The 15,726-nt window shown below is 50.5% G+C and overlaps 1 protein-coding gene across 25 annotated transcripts in view; it reads left to right on the top strand.

Annotated features, from left to right (window-relative positions):
- The window catches only part of TNS3 (tensin 3), a 260,591-nt gene that overhangs the window by 76,537 nt on the left and 168,328 nt on the right, over window positions 1-15,726 (top strand). For 23 of the 25 annotated variants that reach the window (XM_023639034.2, XM_023639038.2, XM_023639036.2 and 20 more), the window contains one exon: window positions 8,640-8,678. Coding sequence is in view for 1 of the 25 variants with exons in the window: in XM_023639033.2 (XP_023494801.1) it covers window positions 8,640-8,678 (39 nt within the window). In the remaining 24 variants the exon portion in view is untranslated. Of the gene's footprint in view, window positions 1-8,639; window positions 8,679-12,271; window positions 12,640-15,388; window positions 15,565-15,726 lie in introns of those variants that run through there. The other 2 variants (XM_070264401.1, XM_070264399.1) reach the window with 2 other exon arrangements.

Raw genomic sequence — 15,726 nt, 5'->3', positions numbered from 1 at the left:
GGAGTTTGATGGGGAGAGGACGGTGGAGTCTGGTGGGAGGAGGAGGGGGACTTGGTGGGGGAGAGAGAGAAGGGGCTTGGTGGGGGGACAGGAGGAGGGGGCTTGGTGGGGAGAGGGTAGGGCTTGGTGGGGGGACAGGAGGTGGGGGCTTGGTGCTCCTTGGTCCACCACTGGCATTGAGAGTGCCTTCTCCATCAGCTCGTGGTGTCTTGCCACTGTGTGCTTTACAAAATGCCACTGTAGAGCTGCCCTCCCCCCTTGGGACACAGTGAAGGATGGTGCTCGTCTGCTGTGCCCAGGTTCTGTGAATCTCCTGGCACGTAGCTCTCATTCCCCTCCCTGCCCCCTATTCTGTTCCCTCTTGATGGGGTCGCGGCAAAGTCATCTTCTAAAGAGCCTCGTGAGCCTCCCGTTTTTGAAGACACACCTACTGTGCTCCTCCTTTCCAGGGAAGCATTGGAAATAGCACAGGGATTATTGGAGAGGTCATGGTCAGTCTCTTCCTGCTAATTAAGACATGAATTATTCACCAGCATCAGTACTTTCATTATTATTAATGCCCAATCACTTGTGACGCACTTCTAGGCTGCGCATGACGTAGCTGGAGAGTAATGACTGATTTTGAGACCTGGATTTTTCTCGTGGAAATGGATCCAGTAATTTGATGCAGTTAAATCTTGACCCTTGGTATTTTAAATGACCAAAAAAACAAGAAAGATTTTCAAAAGTCTTCTTAAACGTATTATTATGTCCTATCTTTCTTCAGTTAAGTTGGATTTATGAGTTGTGCTTCTGGTTCTTTAGCAAGCCATTTGCATCTTATCAATTATTCTATGTCATCTTTCTCTCTTTTCAAAAAGATAAGACACAGGGATCTGGTAAGTGCCTGTGCCGAGACGTCTATAGGCCCCGATTCTGGTCTGGTCTAATTAGCAGGGGTCCTGGACCATTTTACCTCTGAAAAGCTCAGCTTCCTCAGCTATAAAGTGAGGGCATCAGTGAGACGCCAGGCCTCCCTATCCAGCCTAATCTTGTAAGACGGACTCAGGCACAGGATCTTGAGTCAGTCGCTGAGCACGCATCCTCTCGTGGGTGCAGGTGGTTCTGAAAAGTGTCCTTCCCGGCCCCCTTGAGAAGAATTCTTGGGACATTTTTCCAGCAATGGACTCACATGAGATTTCTGATCTGGGACAAATAGTGGTAACGAGATGAATGCAGAGCAGTATTTTATTGTTTTAATTTTATGATATTTCCTGTGAGTGGTGACGGTTGTTTGCCTGAACCCAGGGAAGACGTGGCCCTGACCAGATGGGCCTTGTGCCTCACTTGGGTGAAGGAGGTGGCTTTTGAGCAGTCACACGACGTGAGTAAGTGTGTGACGAAGTGGCTCCAACGGGAGCGCATAGCGGGCTCGGCTCACTCGTCTGGGACAGGCGCGTGACTGTGTTCTCTGAAAATCGTGTGCATCTCAGAGCTGCATGGGGAGAGCAGTGTGACCCTGAGAGCTGAGCAGAGCTGAGGCTGAGAGCTGGGAAGGCCTGCGGCTTGTCTTTCTAACTTTTTAAAAACAACTGCACCAAGTGGTCTCCACGAGCTGCTTGTTAACTTTCAGGAGAAATGTAACGAGTGACTCCAGTGACTTCCTCTCTCTCTTGTGCTCCCCCGTGTGAGGCTGGCTGGCCAAGAGGCGTGATTGCGTCTGTAGGGTGGCGTGTTTTCTCATGGGGATTAGACAGGCTAAATTGGGCTTTAACGCTCAGTGGGAGAACAGAGTCTGTGAGGAATGTGAACCTAATTAGGGATTCCAGGGTCACGCCTGACAGAGGAACTCAGAAGCACGGTTAAGGAAAGTGCTTGAAGGAGGCAAATAAGTTAATACACTCTACAGTGTCAGCGTTTCATGCAGCCACTCTTTGCGTAGACTCTGGCGCTGTTTGCAGGTTTGTGTTGAAAGTCAGCCTCTCCCCGGAGCTCCCCAACCTCAGAGGAGCATTTCCAGGTAGCCTTGAATGAGGAACCAGGCTACCTGCCCATGTCACAGCCCTCCTGGGCCCTGCCTGGAGGACCCTGCTCCCAGTGGAGTAACAGGTCCTGTGTTGACTTTGGTCCTCCACTGCGCTCTCAGACCTTTGATGGTGGGTGCTGTGGGCGGGATGTGCCCTCCGCCTCCAAATGCAGTGGTTGGATTCCTAAAGCCCAGGACCTTGGAATGGGACCGTATTTGGAGATAGGCTTTTCAAAGAGGTGATTAAGTTAAAATGAGGCCGTTAGGGTGGGTCCTGATCCAGTCTGACTGGTGTCCTTATACGAAGAGGAGATGAAGACACAGAGGGAGGACCATACGAGGACACAGGGAGAAGATAGCTGTCTACACGCCATAGAGAGAGGCCTCAGGAGCAGCCAGCCCTGTGATACCTTGACCTCGGACTTCCAGCCTCCAGAACTGGGAGAAAACAAATCTCTGCTGTTTATGCTGCCCACTCTGTGGTATTTGTTATGGCAGCCCACACTAAGACAGTTGGTACCCAAGCGGATGTGCCCCCTCTCAGAATGTCAGCGCCGGTGGGGAGGGGGGCTTCCCTCTTTTCATTATTCTGCCCCCTATTTATGATAAATGGTAATAATGGAAGTAAAAATAGTTGAACCTTTTTTTCCTCACTTATGTAATGGATGCTTAAAAACATCTTGCTGGTTTCCTGATCAGTAACGTACAACACAAGGAGTGAAAGCTATAAGATAATAAAAGATAAAAACAGTAATAAAGATTCTGCCCCATTAGGAAAGCCCCCATCTCAGGACTGCTGCTCTGTGGGGAGATGAGCAGTGTCGCCCCCCCCCCCCCATGCTGTGAAGCCCCTGTGGCCAGTGGACATGTCACGTCTGTGTCCGTCTCCCAGCACCTGGTTCAGAGCAGGAGAGGGAGAAGGTGGCCTGTGACTATTGTTAGGATTTGGGAAGGAAAGGGGTGCCATCCTGGTCTCATTATGAATTCCCTTCATCGAATATCACCTTTGTAAAGATAAAGCAAAGGTAAACTTCACTCCACATTTTGCACAGCTTATGTTAGTATTCAAATTATTGTGCTAAAGAGATGTTATTGAATGCTAGAACCTATGCGTAAGGTGATGCCTTTTTCTTGGGCCTGACTCAGCAAATTGCCTCCTTTCCCGTCTGCGAGGCCCAGTGGCTGGCCCGCCCTTTCGTCTCTCCCGTTGCTGGCTTTGCACATACTGTGATGGAGTCTTGATTTATTTATGGCACATGTGAGCGGTTCTTTACTGCATTTTAATAACTGTTGGCTGGTGCTGTTGAACTCATCTACCCTTCCAAAATCTTGAATACTTGCTCCTGCTGGCTCGATACCAAACTGGGGAGACTTCATTTGTGGGCCAAATTACCTGGGAAACATGTAGGAAAAATGGCAAAGGAGAGACCAGCTGCCGGCCTTCAATGGGGCGGCTGAACGTGTGCACGCGTGCCACGTGCTTGAGGGTCCGATCTCTGTGGGGTCTGTGGTCTCATTCATGTGACCCAGCACAACTGACATTCTTGATGCTTCAGAAAAGGCTGAACTCTCATTTACCTTCACTCTGCACACACAGTAATCTGCAGTGTGTCAGTTGTACACATGCATTTTTAAAGAAACTAGTGGGAAAATGTCACCCTTTATATGGCTTTATCCAAAGCAAAGTTTAATAAGAAATGACGACAATAAAAGCTGAGTTCATCGTTTCATGGTGCTGATAGAAAGAAGACACTCTCTGTGACAAGTGTGGAGAACTGAGCGGTGACCTCTCTCCAGGACTTCCGTCTAGGCTATAGGAGACCGTCTCACTCTTCCTGAGAAAGAGGCTTACCTTGGAACTGCGGTCAGCCTGGGCGTGTCAGCCCCTCGGGTCTCCACCGCGGGTGAAAGAGCCTTCCAGGACGGGAGATGCTTGTCGGCTAAAGCACCATTGCCCCTGGTGAAGTGAAGCTGTAGGGCTGGGCTTTTGTTATGTGTTCACATGGGCACACATGCACAAGCACACACGCGTGTATGCTCACAGTCACATAGAGATATACACTCAAACTCTTGCACACTAACACATATTGTCACATAGACACGTAGTCACATGGAGGCACACAAACATGCCCCCCACATACTTACACTCCTCTACACTCACACTTGCACACACTCACTCATCCACACTCCCATTCCTGGGGGCACGGGCACTCCTCGATGCGAGGCCTCCTCTGTCCTGCCTCTGTTCTGGTCCCCTGTCCACCGGCTGGCTTGTGGGCTTCAGGCATCACGCAGCCAGGTGCAGCTGGGCACAGCGTGTTTGTTTGTGGTCGTCCTTGGTAACGGATGACTCGGCCCCACATCGAGTGTGACAAGGCCATAAAGTGCTTCTGGAGCAGACCTCTTGGGGCCCTCTGGGGTTTTCTTAGTCACAAGTGGGCACCTCCCTACCCCATCCCCTGTTATCACCTCTCATCACCTCGTCTCCCGGGCGCTCCATCTGGTGAAAAAGGGGAGCCGTTCGTGTCAGGAGAGGAAGGTGGCGTTTGGGCCCAGCAGCTGTTTCTTCTCCCCATGGGGGTCTGCCCATGTGGCTGGGCCTCTTTGGGCCTCAGTGTCCAGGCATAGATGTGACACTCACTGGCTTTCCGGGCAGTGGTGAGGGCAGTGAGAAGGACCTGCAGATGCAGCCTGGCCCTGCTGGGACTGGAACAGGCATGGTGACGCAGCCGTGGGCCTCGCTGTGAGTGGGCCCTGGTGCAGGCACATGCCCTGTTCTCTTCCTGCTGTGGCTTGCTCAGCCCACTTTACAGAGCAGGGGAGTTGCTCCATGAGGGAGGACCCCGCCCAGACCCCCAGGGCGCTGCCACATCCCCCTCTATCACGCTGGCTGGGCACTCACGGGCCATGAGGTAGAGCTCAGGGGTGTGTGGGGTGTTTGCATCCATTTATAGGGCAGTCCTGAGGAATGTAGCGGCATCGGGACCCTCCTACAATCTTGAATCCTGTGGTGGCTGCCCGCTGGCTTTTCAGCTCCCTCAGTGAGATGGAATTAGCATCTGAAGAACCTGGATGCTGCTTCATGCCGAGGAAGGCCAAGGCAACCTGGAAATGATCCAGGACCACAGCATTTCCTTTTGTCAAATGAAAATAGCAGAACCAGACGGCACTGGGAGGTATATGATCAGAGGTGGCACTGGAGATGAAGAGAGAAAGCAGGCAAGCATGCTCCACCGTTACTGCCCTGACCTGAACCCTGGATGGTGGCCCTCAGTGTGGTTACCTGCTCTCTCCATCCTGAGCGGGAGGAGGGTGGGCCTGCAGGTCGGAGGGGCAGGTGCAGCTGCCCGTGAGGAGCCTGTGGCTCTGTGGGCACATTGCTTGGGTGCAGAACATCCAGAGAAACCATGCACCTCTGCCTCGAGGGTCAGGCTGAAGAGCCGGGCAAACACCCAGATCTCCAGGACATGCAAGCAGGGGCCTATTGCACGGGTGCTCAGATCCCTAATACGGGGCAGGCTGGTTCGCGTGAGAACATGTTCTCCACTTGATGGTGGTCTTTACTACATGAGGCATTTGCAGTTGTTGATGTCAATATGAGTTTTCTCTTTACCCACAAGTGGCTTCCTCCCGACCATACCCTTTTCTCTGACTTGGCGCTTCTTGTGCATGTTCATTTGCAAATTCATTCTCTCTCGAGGTCTTGCCTCAGACATTTACTGTCTGCATTTCATAAAGGTGCTCGTAAAAATGGACACTAGGGGTTATAATCGGTTCTCTCCACCAGAGGATTTTTTTCTGGCAGGAATGCAGCCATACAAGCGCAGAGTTGCTGCTTGTCATTTGACAACTCACCTGGGAGCCTGCTCACTTCCCACCTCCAACCCCTGCTCACTTTCTGATGAACAGTACAGTCTGTGCCATTTGTGTTAGTAACTGTCCCCTCCCTGAGGACTTGTTCGCTTTGTTTAACAATGTATCACCGTGAGGTGCAGCGAGAGGAGGCGCTCAGGAAAAATGGGCTGAACAAATGATGGAGTCAGACAAGGTTGGCATGCAGAGCCTTTTAGTGGTGTTGGCCACAGCTTGGCATTGTTGTGATGGACGGGGGATGGGGGGCTTGGGGAGCCCCAGGGCACAGGGCTCTCTTGTTTTCTGGAGGACGTCCTGGGGCCAGGGCAGGTGGGCAGTGTCATTGCACCCCATCTGGACGCAGGGGCAAGTGGGAGGCACAGGACACACCTGGCACATTCTGGACTGAATACGTGGTTGCCGCTGTCTTTAAAACTCAAGCTTCTGATGTAGGGAGGGCTTGTGCTTTTGTTCTCAACAAACATGCTTCCAGAGAGTGAAATAAACAAATGATTCATAGACTTTATTTTTTAGGATAGTTTTAGGTTTATTGAACAATTGAACAGATAGTACAGGGAGCTCCCCCCGCCCCTCATAATTTCCTCTATTATAAACATCTTGCATTACTGTGGTACATTTGTTATGCTTGATGAGCCAATTTGGATACGTTTTTATTAACCGAAGTCCATAGTTTACCATAGGATTCACTCTTGGTGTTGTGCATTCTGTGGATTTCGACACATGTATAATGACATGTATCCACTGTTAGAGTAATGTACAGAGTAGTTTCACTGCCCTAAAACTCCTCTGTGCTCCATCTCTTCATCCCGCCCTCAACTCTTGGCAATCACAGATCTTTTCACTATCTCCATAGCTTGCCTTTTCCAGAATGTCAGAGTTTGAATCCTACAGTTCATAGCCTTTTCTGATTGGCTTCTTTCCCTTAGTAATAGGCACTTAATATTCCTCCACGTCTCTTTGTGGCTTGTTAGCTCATTACTTTTTAATGATGAATAATGTTCCGTTGCACGGAGAGCAGAAAATGATTTTTCAAAGGCGGGAACTCCAATTGCTTGCACATTTGTCTCCAGTATGTCAAACACTTACTGAAGCACCAGGACCCGTGTGTGCTGAGTGGAGACTGTACGAGGATGAAATGAATCACAGTGCTCCATTGACCATGGGGTTTCCTTGTCTGACTGCCATCACTGTCCTGTAAGCATCGGTCTGTAACTTACTGTATTCCAAAGCCATTTTTTTATTTTGTTTTTTTTTTTTGGCTTTACGTTTATTTTCTCACATTTCCTCATCCATTCATCAGACTTTAATATGTATATGTGGAGCTGAGGACACACAAATGAAAATGATGCTTTTCTGCTTTATAGGAAGTCTCAGTGTAGGGGGAAGCCAACCATTAAGTCAGCCATTCTGGACAGAGAGAGGGGCTGCTATGTGTGTGGAAGGGGGCAGCTAGGTTGGGCAGGGTGAGAAGATAGAGGGCCAGGAGAGAGGCCCCCTGCCCCAGACGAGATCATGAGTCAGAATCCTGGCGGAGTAATAATATGTCCCAGACAGATGAATGACTGTGTGTCACGTTTCTTGAGGAACTCACTAAGATAAGCAAGAGAGTTATAAATAGTCCCAGTGGTAAGAACCAAGGTCACACTGCTGCCCACGCCAGGCCACAAGGACAATTAGTCAGATCACTGGGATTTCTCCTTCCTTGGCACATTTTCATAAAACTCTTTGAGGATGGGGGTCTAAGGGTTCCAGAGCGGGGAAAGCCAGGAGGCAGCTCATGGGGAGCTGAATCCTGCTTGCAGGTGCCGTGATCCTGGCCTTCTAGAACTGCACCAAGCAAGTGTGATCCCCTCGCCCACCCACAGCCCTTTCAGCTCAGGGAGAGCATTGTGTTCCCTGAGTATGGAGAGCCTGCCCTGTGCCAGCCCGTTCTGAGCACCGTACATTCTCATTACATCCAGTTCTCAGATGGGGAAACTGAGGCCCAGAGTGATTAAAGCCCAGTTCTGTGGCTAGTAAATGGTGGAGCAGAGGTCCCATCAAAGACAGATTCCAAAGCCGGCATCTTTATCTCGTCTCGTCAGTTGTCCTGGGTGCCTGTACCATGTCTCTTGTGACTCAGTTATAGCTGTGGTCTCATCATGTTGGTATGTGAGTCTTTCCTAATGTGCTCTTGCTTCTTCAGAGGACCATGGTAGAGTCAAGGGAGCTCCTTTCCACCGTCTCCTGCACCTGGCACTGAGCCTCGAACGAGATAACCGCCCTGACGTTGCCACATTTAGACTCTGCTTTCAGTTCCACTTGTGGAAATAGTTCTAGAAAAGGCAGTCCATTCTGTGGAGAATGTAAGCTCTGGGTATGGTTGTGAGGCATAGGGGCAGCCTGAAGACCCCAGGCAGAGTCCTCCACCTCTTTCCCCTGGCCCCGCTCCCCTCACTATGTGGCGAGGAGGGGCCTGGCAGACTCACCAAGACATCCCTGGCCTGGGAGTCCACCGGGGCTTTGAAACTGAAGAGGACTTTCTGCATCTGTGAGTGATGGGGTTGTGCTTGGGCGAAGGCTCCATGGTTCTCATGAAATTCTCTGAAAGGACCTAGACTATACAAAAGTCAGCAAAAATCCGGACTCTGTTAACTTGAGTTCTTGTCTGTCTTGAGGTTCTGAAAGTTTACTACTGTGATCGTGGTCAGAGGTCTGGGAGCCTTTCTTGAGCATTTTTTCTTGAGAGCTCATCTGCTTATCTTGTCTATTCTCCCTTTAGGTGGTGATTCCCCGCTGCGTACAAGTACCCCCGGAGCAGGTAAGTCCTTGGCATCTCTTGGGGCCGTGGTACCATCCTGCAGGATTAAGTCTGTTCATGCTGTGCCCTCTTGGGGGGTCTTCCGTTCCCTCTTGGATCCACTCCCTCTGTTTGAGCTGTCACTTTCATTCCCACAGCTCTTGTAGGGACCCTTAACCACACTGCACTGGCCATGTCCACGCTTTCCTTAAGAAGAGAGAATCACGCACTCGTTCGTAAGACCTAGGGATTCATTTCCCTGAGCCCGAGTTTCTTTTGCTGTAAAGTGAAGATGCCACATATCCATTTTCTTAGCGATAAAAATGTGGGCAGAGTATCTGTCACAGAGTGTCTGTGTAGGAGCATCATGCGATGGCTTTGGCCCAGGAAGCTCTGACAGATGACGTCTTTCTATCAGACTGAAGGTAAACACAGTGATAACACTTTCTCTCCGGCTTGCTGTTCCGTGAATATAAATTGCAGTCTGCCTTTTAAATGAAACTCCGTTGCATGTCATGATGTTTTCTTTGCTGCCCCCCATTGGAGGACAAGGTTAAGCCTGGTGTTAATGACTTGTTAGTGGCCTACAGGACACCTGCTGGCTTAGTGCACTTCCAGGACAACAGGATACTGATCATCCTCTTTTCTTATCGCAAATCGGAAGTGACTCACTGTGGGGAAGTGCGAGGGAAGGAAACAGGTGTGCCCTGCTGCCTCCTCCAGGGTCTCTCTTAGGTGTGTTCCCCACACTTCTCCGATGGGACGCAGCACCATGCCCTTGGCCCTGGTTTTGTATACAGAATCCATAGTTCTGGAGAGGATTTTGCCTGTCTTCCTGCTTCCAGTGCCTCTTTTTGGCTGAGGCCCAGTGACCCCTCGACCCAGGGCTGGGTTTTCCCTGCAGTAGCTGTGGATTCTGTGTGAGGGCCTCCACTGTATGGCAGCTGTCTTGTGCATGGCTTTCTCCCTAGGATGGGGGGAGTGTTGTCTGCCCCCTGGCTGCTGGGGGAGTAAGCTGTCAGATGGATGTGGGCAGCCTTGACCGGCTTGTCCCCTTCTGCCTCCCTGTGCTGGGCGGCCTCGTGTAATGGACTGGCTTTGTCCAGTAGGCTTTGCTGAAGGGCTTCCACCTGTATGGTGTCCGTGCAGAAAACAGAATCCTGTTTCTCTCCTGGCCTTGCATCAGCTGACAACCCTCCAGTACCATGGGCCTGGCATTTCGGATTGGCATGGATGTGCCTCCAGATAGTCTGGCATTCCAGGTGTGACCTGGGAATCACCGGCCCGTGTGGCTCCTGGCCAGGCCCCTGAGAGTCCACTCCGTTTCTGTCTTTGTTCCATTCATGGAGTGCCTGCTCTGTGTCGGACGCTTGGTTAGACACATTTGCCCAGAAGGTCACCTTCGCTCACCCACCCAAGACATGAAGAACCTGCGGCTGCAAAAAGGAGTCACCTCCCAAGGTCACGCGGACGCTGAGAGGCTGTAGCCTCTGGTCTTAGCATCTTTTGCTTGCCCCCAGCTGTACACTCTCTGCCATTAGAGATAAGACAGGTTTGTTGGCGCTGCTTCTCATATTTTGATATGCCACATTCAGGGATAACTTGTTCAGGAAAAAACCCTCGTATTCTGTCAGTAGAGTTGGAGGGAAAATTAGTGGTTATTTAGGGCCACCAGTTTTTAGACTTCTGGCGTGGTATTTCTGAGCCTCAGGTCCTCGTTCATTCTCAGAACGTCTGAGAGATGGGCATCCTGAGTACCTTCCCTATGGCAGTGCTGCTCGTGAATGAGAAGGCAACCAGCGGGGACCCGGCTGTCACATGCTCCTTTGCCAGGCCTCCCCTTACCCAGTGCCAGCGCTCCCTGAGCTGATGCACACAGGGCCCACGTGTCTCTCCCTGTCCCCTTTCCCTCCCAATCCGTCCTCTTTCATTATCGGTGGTCATGGAGACTCACGAGCCTTCCAGGTTTGGGAGCGGGTCACCTGCTTCCTCGTTCACCTGAGGTTTGGTTGATGGATGGCTCTGGGGTGTGAATGTCCCCCCACACCTCAGTGTCCAGCCCTCTGACCCGCCTGCCTGTTTGCTCCCTCTGTGCTAGGGGCTTCTCCGCACGTGGCGTTCAACCGCTCTGCAGATGTCTTCTCAGTTCCGTGAGCCCTTCTGAGAGGTTCCAGAATAGCTTCATCTCAGCTTGTTCTATCGCTGTGAGCTGCCAGGTCTGCCTGAATTGCTGGGGCAGCATTGGCTTGCACCCATTGTTTGAAATATTTGGGCATAATTCACCAGTCCCGGCTGGAAAGGAGAAGGTGGTGATGGGCCCTGCCAGCAGGATCTGATGACATCCTGTGGCTGACTCTCGGGGCCCCTGCACCTGATGAGGTTATGCTCTATGAGGGTCTTTGTCTACTGGGTCGGGATGCCTTCGTGACCATCTGGGGCATTTGTGACACACAAGGGAAGAAACTTGTCTGTGGTTGTAGTGCTCTGAAGGCTGTTTGCCTTGATGCCTGTTTTTCTATGATTTTCTGGAAGCAGATCCTTATTCTGTTTATTGCAATGGCTTAAAAAGTGGGGTATGAGGTTCAGTTAACACACAGACTAAAAATGGCAGACAGTGGGGCTGAGAAAAAGATCTGAGAACCAAACCACCCTTTGTAAATGTCAACTTAGCTGATGAAACATCCAGACAGGCTCTGAGTTTCCTGGAAGCCAGTGTAAAAGGGAAACCACACTATTGGTATGCGCCTTATCAGCTAGGAGGGAAAGGACAATCAGCGGAGAAAGTGTGCCATGTGGGGAATAACGCAGGGTGTTGATGGAAGCTGGGGACACGTTCCGAACCATAGCCGCATGGCAAATGCTCCTGCCTGTGCCCTGGGGGAGCCGAATGATTGTTTTAGAGGGAAGTCAGACACACGCTTTGAAGTGCATCGTGATCAGGATCTTCGGCTTTATGTGGCTGTGGCCGTTGATATGGCATTTAGAAATAGAAAAGGGTAACTGGTGGTTTTATCTTCTGTCTCACATTTGTGCCACTTCTGTGCAACGTGGTCTACTGGATCATAAAGCGGATGCTTCATCGTTTTTCCAGATAACAGTGATCATTAGAGATGGGAGAGGTGGTTGGCTCTTTGAGACTGAGTCATGTGTTTGTTCTAGCTGTTTCTGTAGGTCTGCATGTATGTGTACATCGACTCTGTGAGCTCACATGTACATACAAGCACGGAGTATCCCAGTGATTATGAGCTTGGGGCTCAAGTCAGGTTGGGGTACCATCCAGGCTATGACACTAGGAGAGCAGCGTGACCTTGAATGGAGTCCTCTCACTTCTGGGCTCCACTCTGCTCTTCTGTAAAATGGGGATGCTGTCACCTTCCTTGTGGGGTCCCTGTAAGGATGGAATGAAAGAACATGAGAATCCTTAGCACTGGCGGAGACACAGAGGAAATGCACAAGAGTAAGAGAGGCCTTAGTTGTCATTCAGTGAACTTAAGAGGGCAGGAAAGTCTTCGGTCCCGCAGCCTTTGCAGTTTGTGTTTTGCTTTTGACCATTGTTCTCTTGCCATCTGGTGGGAAAGAACCAGTTTGATCAGTTCCTGAGCATGCCGTCTGCTGCCAGAGGGTGAAGACACCTTGACAGATGCTGGTGAAACCTTCATTCTCATAATCCCTCATTTGGAGACTTAGAAAAAGTCAAGAAGCCGAAGGAAAAGAGGCCTTGGTCAGGATTCGGGCAGCGCGAGCCTACAGCTGGTGGTCGGTGGATTGATTGCAGGAGCTTTTCACGGCTCAGCCCTCACAGGGCTCTGAACGTGCCCAACAGCTTTTTATTGATGTTCCAGGCCCCGTGGTGTTTGTTTTCCGTCTTATCTTTACCTTCATCACTGTCCGAGGGAGCTGATTCACGTCAGTGCAGCAGCGGAGCTGGAAGCTCCCTCCTGGTGCCCGTGTGGCTTTCGCTTGGACACTGTTGAGTCCACAGGTAGGAACCACCCACACGCCAGGGCTCCTGGCTGAGCACAGTGGTCTCCGTCTGGGCGGTCTGGAGCAGCCAGCCTGGCGGAAGCACCGGCTACCCTCCGCCTGAGGGGTTTGCTCTTTTCAGAGTGGCCACTGTCCTTGAAAGAGGGCACGTCCCCGTCTTCAGGTGGCTACGTGCGGGGGGTGTTCAGGGCAGTACCAGCCTCAGCTCAGGAGGCAAGTGCAAGCCCTCGCCTGGCTGCTGGCGCTCACACACGGGTTGCTTTGGCTCGGCCATTGTGGTTTCTCGTGCTGGGGGAGAGGCTGTATAAGAATAGTTTCTGAAATTTGAGTCAGCTGTTTACTGAACTCATATGGCTTCACCTCTCTTTGTTTAATTAAAGCGGAGACAATGGGCGGTTTCTGTCAAAGGTGACATTAGGAGTCAGATTATGCAGTTTGAGGCTGGAGCTTCCAAGCTGTGTTCTGTTAGCTACACCTTTTTATTTGTGGGCATATATGGGGTGTGTGTGTTTGAACATACATGCATGGTGTGTGTATGTGTGCTTACATGCATGCTCAGTATATGTGTGTGTACATGCATAGTGTGTGAGCATGTGTATTCATGTGTGTACGTGCACACATGGTGTGTGTGCTTGTGTGCACAGGCACATGTATGCACAGTGTGTGTGCCTATGCATTCCTGCCTGGTGTGTGTATGCACGTGTGCGTGTGCATGCATGCACAGGTGTATGTGTATGTGTGTATTGTGTTGGGACTTTGTTCAGTATTCTTTGCTTAAACTCAAACAGTCAGAGGAAGTGATTCTGAGTGATGAGGTTAACGCAAGGACAGCATGATTATTTAGGACACATGCCCATGAGCAAATGCTGTCAATGTTATATTTCCCACCAGTGGCCCATGACAGATTCTTCAAAGGTACTGAAAGATTTCAGAAAGAGTGCCCACCAAATTGGACAATTGGAAATTTGAGATGGACGAAAGGAATCTACTTTAATGATGTTCCCTTTATCTTATTGCAAAATTAGGTAGCAACAACAAATTTCAAGCTTTCTGTTTGTCAAATATTGAGCTGGGGGCTTTGCAAAGAAGGGTAACTGGAGCTCGCTGAATACCTCGGTCTGCTGACAGCTCTGGTGCCCAGTGTCTCTCTGTATGATTTCTGGTCCTTGTCAACAAGTGCAGGTACTAGATTGGATGCTGGTTATTTCTGCTCAGAGATTGTTTCCACTGCTGCAGTAAACTTCAGAAACACAGACATGGATCTGCACACCACCGCAGGGTCTCCATGGAAGGACAAACTCTGTTTTCTGAAAATCGCAAACGTGTACACATATGCCTGCACAGATGCGTCTAGATCCACAGCTGCCCCATCAGAGTCTGTATATCACATACCAACATCTTTGACCAGAATTGCAATGAGATTAATTTGTTTCAGGCCAACAGAGACTTGTAAATATTCTTGCTTCTTAATCTCTCTGATCTTAAGGAGACAGAGAAAAGTCTCAAGAATCGCACTGGATCAAGGTCAAAGTCTTCCACTTGGTCAAGAGACCCAAACTTAATACCTATGGTTTTGGTAAAAGCTAGGTGAGACCAGAAATAAAAATATACACGATATTGCATTCCCTGAGTTTCGCTTGAAATTAAATGATTCAAGAGCTGTGCTCCAGTTCACCAGTCTACACAGTGATGGGGCATCAGAGGAGACCCGTGGAGGACCCCTGTTGGAAGGCACGTGTCGAGAGGATAGAGCGGGGGAAACTGAGAAGCACAGTTAGGTCTGGGACACGCCCAAGTTTGTACAGCATCTCTAGATAGAGGGGCAGGTGTGAGGCCAGAGTTGCGGCGCCACCTCCACTGGAGAGACCAGGTGTTCTAGCCCCGCGGGGCCACTGGAGAGTCTGTGTTTGCTCAACGACAGCCTCAGGCCCTCTTTCCCCAGCTGGGCGCACACACTGGCTGGTTCTGTGTCTTCTCAGCAGTTATGGACCAACAGGAATGTCCTGGGATTGACAACTCGGGGGAAGAGAGGGAGTGTTTAGGAAAAGCTGAACCTGAGTTGAGATGTGAACTGGGACTCGCTGCCCCCAAGGTTCACTGGTACCCGTGGTCCAGACGCCCAGCAACCCCCCAGGGCGCTCGGAGCAGGCTGCACTCCCGGACTGGGGTGGATGCCCTTCATGACTTAGCTTCATTTCTCTGTTACTCATTTACTCTGTTTTTCTTGGTTCTCAGAGTTCTTTGTGAAGGTTGGGGATTTGAATTAAGGTAGTTGGGACCTGATGGAGGAAAAGTTCAAAGCCACAATCCTGAACTACACTCAGATTTGCTTTTTCTTAACTCCGTACATTTCACCCCCTCTGAAGATTTCTCTTCCAAATTTTCCTGTCCTCCTGACTTTCTCTTGAGGGAGGCAAAGTATTGATGAAGAAAGGCAGGCCCATGGGCATCTCTCACAAACTCACAATGGCTTTTCAGGTAAGAAAATGATACACAGTGAAAAGGAGTGAAAAGGAGCACAGACATGGGACCAGAGAATCCCGTGCGTCTGTCCTCACTACCCCCCTGCAATGCACCTGTAGAATGGGCGTAATGGATTGAGTCGTGTTCCCTAAATCCTTATTCATCTCAAACCTCAGAAAGTGCCCATATTTGGAATGAGGATGCCGATGAGGTCATACTGGAGTAGGGTGGGTGCTAAACTCAAGGACTCGTGTCCTGATAAGCAGAGCAGAGGTTGCAGAGATACACGCAAGGGAAGCGCCATGTGACGATGGAGGCAGATTAGAGAGATGCCTGTACGACCCGAGGACGCAGCAGCCCCCAGAAGCTGGAAGAAGCAGGAAGGATCTCCCCACCAGAGCTTCCAGAGGGAGCGTGGCCCGGCTGGCCTTGATTTTGGACTTCTGGCCTCCAGAACTGTGTGAGAATAAATGTCTGTTTTAAATGCTTGGTTTGTGGCACTTAGTTCTAGTATCCCCAGGAAACCGCATGTTGGGGTACCTCCTTTCACCTCTTTCCTGTTGCTTAGTGTCCCCAGGCATTTCTGGAACCTCTTTTTGGCCACAGTCCTGTGACGGGGGCA

Source organism: Equus caballus, chromosome 4 (genome assembly GCF_041296265.1).
Source record: "Equus caballus isolate H_3958 breed thoroughbred chromosome 4, TB-T2T, whole genome shotgun sequence".
NCBI classification, from domain to species: domain Eukaryota; kingdom Metazoa; phylum Chordata; class Mammalia; order Perissodactyla; family Equidae; genus Equus; species Equus caballus.
Note: the sequence above shows the minus strand (reverse complement) of the source record. Positions and strands in the feature narration are given on the sequence as shown.